We start from the raw sequence: 6,339 nt of genomic DNA, 5'->3' as shown, positions 1-6,339 counted from the left end.
ACACTTGCCCAAAGTGCCAAGCAGTGGGACTGAACCCAGGACCATGTGGTTGGGAAGCAAGCTTCTTACCACAAAGCCACGCCTGCACCTATATATGTACATATATTTGTATATATAAATATTTCCCTCTGTTTATGTAACTGACTCTGTCTATTTCTCTTTTGCTGTCTTTCAATCAATCTGTCACAGGAGCTATGTTTATCATTTGACTATTTAGACTTAAATAGGTGCAAAGTGTTTTCTACAAGTGGTCACATGACCAAACCTGTTCATACTGATTGGCTGCTTTAAGTTATCCAGTCAGAACACAAACCAGACCAGAAAAGCATGGTCCATTTTGAACCTACCAATAGCTATAAATAAAGAATTTTTTCTAAGCATTCTCACAGGAAAGAGGATGAGCAGCAAAGATCTTTGATGCCATACTTTGTGTTTTTTCTGCACAATCTGCATGAGGAGCCAAAGAGAATGTGACATGAAATAACAACAAAAAGGAATGCAAAATAAAGGTTGCTCAACATATAGTCATCAGTATATCAAAAGAGTATGACTACAAACTTTGGTAAGGGTTTTAATAAAATATAATTTTGTTGTCGCTAAAACGTTTGGTCATATTTTCTAGATATTTCCATAATGAAGTGATATACTTTCTTCATTTGTTGTTTGATAAACTCCAGAAAACCAAATACATGTTTGGATTCAAGAATCTGTATATGGATGAATGCTTGTATATGTAGTGTGTGTGTGTAAGTGTGTGTGCATGTGTGTGTATGTGTGTGTGTGTGTGTGTAAATGTGTGTGTGTAAGTGTGTGTGTGTGTGTGTGTATCTCATGCTCTCTTTCTCTCTCATCTCTCTATCTCCCTCATCCTCTATCTCTATATTTGAACTGAAAACAAGTTTGTATTGATACACATCACTGCTTAGCACTTCTATTCTGTGTTTTATTTATGGCAAGCGACCAATTAGTAAAACCAGTCAAGCAATTTGATGCCTCTGTAATTATTTCTGTCTAGGGCATCACCTTTGCCTTTGTAGCAGTTGACTATAATGATGCTACACCAATCATTGGGTGACTCCCTCATGGACAACCTGATTAACTATACTTATGACCAGGTCATATCCCACACAACCAGATATTTTATGCATCTCAGTGGTAATTCCTGATGGACCAGAGGCTTTCCCTGTCTTCATATCCTTAATTGCCTTATCTACTAAGCTACTGTTGATTCAGATAGCCAACCCCTCTGTTGAGTCCACATTAGGCAGACTCTGCTTCTCCCATGCATTCTCTACATTCAACAATCTTTCATAGTGGCACTTCCAAGCCTCCTTCTTTGCAGAATCGTTAACTGCAAGTGATTATATATCGCATCGCATCGCATCGCATCCCATCCCATCCCATCCTATTATATCATATCATATCCTATCCTATCATATCATATCCTATCCTATTCTATCATATCATATCATATCATACATTACATTACATATTATATTATATATTATATTATGTTATATTATATATTATATTATATTATATCATATTATATTATATTATCTTGTATCATATAGTATCATATCGTATCATATCATATAATATAATATATATTATATTATATTATATTATATTATATTATATTATATTATATTATATTATATTATATTAATAGTATAGTAATATATCAGTGTATGCATGTATGATTGTATGTGTATGTGAATACATGCATGTGCTCCACAAGGTCAAAGAATAAGAAGTAGTTATATCAATTATAGAAGAAATAGTGATGAATCTTCCCTCACCAAAATACTATAACTACTTGTTCACCAGAAAGTAAGTCTCTTCTACCATTATAAAACAGTCACTTCTCATTTGAATCTACAAGATACTCATATGTGCCAACTTCACTTAAATCTAGTTAGGGCTGGTCTTCTGTTTTCCTAATGCATTGTCTCACTCACTTAAAACACCATATTCAATCATTTTCACAGTTTACTCTTCAAAAGGTCAAGCCTCTGAGATGTTAGCATTTTCACCTTCTCCTCAAGAAAAATGTTCATTTAGACTGAGGAATCCAGATAGGAATGTGTTGAAGTGATTGTAGTTTCGGAAATATATGTGTTACTTAAGCAGAGGAAATAATATGGATGGATACAATACTAGAAAAAGAAAGATAATAGATCAATGCTAAGTAGAGTTCCTAATTGTTGACAATGAAACAATAAGGGTCAATCACAACTTGAATTATAATTGAATTGAACTGCAATATGATCTCCTCTCATGACTATTATTACCATTTCCAGCAAACAAGGACAAGGGGCTAATTAACCCTTTTGTTACCAGATTCCTGTCAGTATACACTGGCTTTGTTTCAATTAATTTGGAAAATAATGAAAAATTTGGTAAAATAACTTTGACATTATTAAATTGTTTGTTTGAAATACGAATCAACATGAAATTTTGATGGAAAGTTTTAATTTAGATCACATTAAAACATAATTTGTAACATAGAAGCAAGAATTGTTTCAAATGGGTTGGTATGAAAAGGGTTAATGTTTCTTAGCTGGTTGCTTCATTGAAGAATCCTTATCTTGAATGATTTTGATCATACTTTGATCCAAGGTCTGGCTGATCACTGCTAACTTGATGTTAAATAACAAAAGCAACAACAACTACTTTGAGTAATTTGAATTTGGAATTTATTGTTAATGAGAAAGACTAATACCCTAAAGTTCATAATAGCATAACCAAATAATATTTCAAAAAATCTCTGTTAGTCCTTTCATAATCTACTCACCTTGTAGCCAAGTTTATCTGCTCAGCTTGACTTTCGAAATTTTCTTTCTCTTGCTCTCTCAAGGAAGCTAGATTTTTTAGTTCTATCTGAAATTAACAAGTAAAAACATGAAGAGACATTTGTAAGACTTAATGACAATGAAACAGTAATGAAAGATGTTCAAACCTGTTCTACATAGAATGTTGGTTGTTTCAATCCTTTTTTTAATTAGTAGAATAACAACAATAATTACATAACTGGAACGATGGGGATGGCTAAAACTCACAAATAATGACAACCCAATTACAAATTCAGTTCACAGAGATTTTTACTTTCAAATCTATAAGACTTCATAACTAACTAAAAAAAAGAAAAAAAAATCTTAAAATTTTCAGATGTTATATGAAGAGGGAGTCAATGGTTTAGTCACAGGAGGAAGGCCATCATCCAGGACTCTTTTCAGGGCCTCTAGAACTTGAGTAGAAAGGCAGAAAGTTATCCTCAAACTGGCGCCCTGACCCAAATATTTTCAAAACTGTGGACTTTGATAAAGGCCCTCAATGGTTATATTATGGTGTTAAAGTATTAAACAGGAGGACAGGTTAAGTTTATCTTACAAAATAAAAACAGTTTTTCCAATGGGCTACCACACTATTGCCACCTACAAAATTCCACTAACAAACTTTGATTGACCCAAGGCTTATAGTAGAAGACAGTTGTCAAATGTGCCACATAGTGTTATAAAATCCAAAAGCCTGGAGTTGGTTGCAAAGTGGATTTCTTAATCACGCAGCCAAGTTTGTGTACATAAGGAATGGAAAGAGGTGAGTTAGAAATTAACTTACTTGTTTCTGTAGTTCTTTACTATAAGGTAACATTTTAGTAAATAATGGTGGTGTTTCTGGTCGATGGTGGAATAAATAACTCTGCTGCAAAAGGAAGAGAAATAGTAAGAAGTTAGTTTATCCAAGAAGGTTTCAAAGCCAACAAATAATTTAAAAAATAAAAATACAAAAGTACAGAGTACAAATAAGAGTATAATGTACAAACTTGAGTACAAGATGCAAACCAGAGTATTGTGCAAGATGCAAACAGGATTACAAGGTACACAAAGTACAAGGTACAAAGAGCACAAAGTACAAACAGAAAGACAAGGAACAAACGAGTACAAGGTGTAAATAGGAGTACAATCAAGTATATAAGGTACAAACAGAAGTAAAAGGTACAGGTAAAAGTCCCAGCATTCCTATCACTTCTGGAATCTGGCCTGAAGTCGTTTTCTATAAGTGAGTCAATTCACTCTTGATCTCAACAATGGTGTTAAAACAGCAACCTTTGAGCTGCCTCTTCATCTTGGGGAAGAGATGGAAGTCCGCATGTGCAAATTCTGGCCAATAGGGTGGTTGCAGAAATGGTACCATATTGTTTTTGCCTGCACGGACCCATATGACAGACCAACAACATCAGCAACATCACTGATTGTCCTCCAGCAATCCTCATGCACAAACTGATGAATTTTCTCCACATTTCTGGGGGTGGCACTCATGGCAGGTCTTCCAGATCCTTCATCGTTTCCAGAGATGTTCTTCCACTTTTGAAGTGCCCATGCCACTCAAAACTGTGTACGACCCATTGCCTCATCGCCATAAGTTTGCCGAAGCATGCTCAATGTCTCTGTAACAGACTTCCCAAGTTTAACACAAAATTTCATGCTGGCTCTTTGTTCCAACTTCCTGTCCATGATAAAATCACAGACTACAGCATACACATTATCACAATTTATGAAATAAACACTGTGATGTTAGTTGGCACACTGCCTCATGAAGGTCACTGCTAGCTCTCACTGTACTTTTTCATACCACCTCATAGATTTATAAAGGAGAGGCATAATCAACTAAACAGACAACCATAACTTGTATGATACTTATTCTGTCAATCTTGATGGAAGGAGCCAATGATTAATCTGCTAGGAATAGCAGCCAAATGGTGATAGATTCATCATCATTATCATCATCATCATCATTTAACGCCTACATTTTCATGCTTGCCTGGATCAGATTGAATCTGTTGGGGCAGATTTTTTATGGCTGGATGCCCTTCCTGTGAACTAACTCTCACCTGTTTCAAGGCAGTATTTCCCCATGGCCAGACATGCTTTCCTGGAAGACTAGAAACAAACAACATTAATTGTATGACAGTGATGCCTAGAAAGAGGAAATTAGATTTTATTAGAGGGGAAAATGTTAATTTGTGTAGTTTTATGAATTTTATTCGTAATTGGGAGTTATTTTGACTGAAAAAAATGATATATACATATATATTCATATATATATATATATATATATATATACACACACACATATAAATAGATAGATAGAAAGACAGACAGGCAAGCAGGCAGACAGACAGACATACATAGATAGATAGATAGATAGATAGATGACAAGTTTCTTTTAGTTTTCATCTAATCTACCAACTCCACTCACAGTGGTTTGGCCAAAACCAGGCTACCAGAGGTATAGTAAAAGATACTTGCCCAAAATGCCATGCAGTGGGACTGAACCCAAGCCCACATGATTGGGAAGCAAGCTTCTTAACCACTCAACCATGCCTGCACCTATTGTTTACACAGTGTCTGAGAATACAGACAGGGTGGTCACGGTTGAATACCTTTTGAACAAAAGTCTACTTAACACAATCATATCTGAGTTTGTGCAACTGAACAATCAACATTGGTTTGTCTGGAAGTTCCTCAAAAGTTTGCTCTTTTTCAGCAAACTAGACAGCAAAATCATTCTTGTATCTTTCAGTTTTGTTTTGTTTTTTAGATATAATTTAGATTTTTATTTTATATTTTATTTATTTATTCATTTTTTTTTTTTTTTTTCAGATATATATATCAGATTACAAAACAAATTTATGGTCTTTTGCTTCTGTCATAAGGTTAGATTGCTATAGACACACTTGTTTGGTGTTCTGCTGATTTCTTTTTTTTTTTTTTTTTTTTTGGAGTTGTTCAATTCTTGAGTGGTTGTTAGCATATGTTGTTGTTGTTGATGTTGTTGTTGATGATGTTATTGATGAGGATGCTGTTGTTGTTGTTGTTGCTTCTCCTTCTAGTACTGAAAGTTATATGACAGTTGATTGTGTCTGCTTTGTGCGAGGGCAAAATATATATGTATGTATTATATGCGTGACTTTGTGTACATGTGAGTGTGTGTGTGTCTGTGAATGTATATGTCTGAGTGCTTACATGCATATGTGTGTGCGTATGTGTGTGTGTGTGTGTTCATAGCTTAAATGTATGAACATATGTATTTATATGTGCATGTATATGTACATATATATTTGTGCATCTATATATGCTAAGAAAGTCTGACAAATTTTACTAATAACTCTAAAGCCAGAGAAACTACATTAAAGAGAAGGACAGAGAGAAGAACATATATGTATATATGTAATATATTCTTTTAGAAATTTCAGTCATTTGCCTGTGGCCATGCTGAAGGACCTATATATATATATATATATATATATATATATATATATATATATATATATAT

General features: G+C 34.1%; 1 protein-coding gene across 1 annotated transcript in view; it reads right to left on the bottom strand.

Moving 5' to 3' along the window:
• The window catches only part of LOC106875432 (coiled-coil domain-containing protein 81), a 69,096-nt gene that overhangs the window by 7,699 nt on the left and 55,058 nt on the right, over positions 1-6,339 (bottom strand). The window contains exons 10-11 of the mRNA XM_052973280.1: positions 3,622-3,705; positions 2,798-2,883 (exon numbers count right to left, since the gene is read on the bottom strand). Of these exons, the coding sequence (XP_052829240.1) occupies positions 2,798-2,883; positions 3,622-3,705 (170 nt within the window). The remainder of the gene's footprint in view (positions 1-2,797; positions 2,884-3,621; positions 3,706-6,339) is intronic.

The sequence above is a fragment of the Octopus bimaculoides genome, chromosome 15 (assembly GCF_001194135.2).
Source record: "Octopus bimaculoides isolate UCB-OBI-ISO-001 chromosome 15, ASM119413v2, whole genome shotgun sequence".
Lineage (NCBI taxonomy): Eukaryota > Metazoa > Mollusca > Cephalopoda > Octopoda > Octopodidae > Octopus > Octopus bimaculoides.
This window is presented reverse-complemented; position numbering and strand designations above follow the sequence as displayed.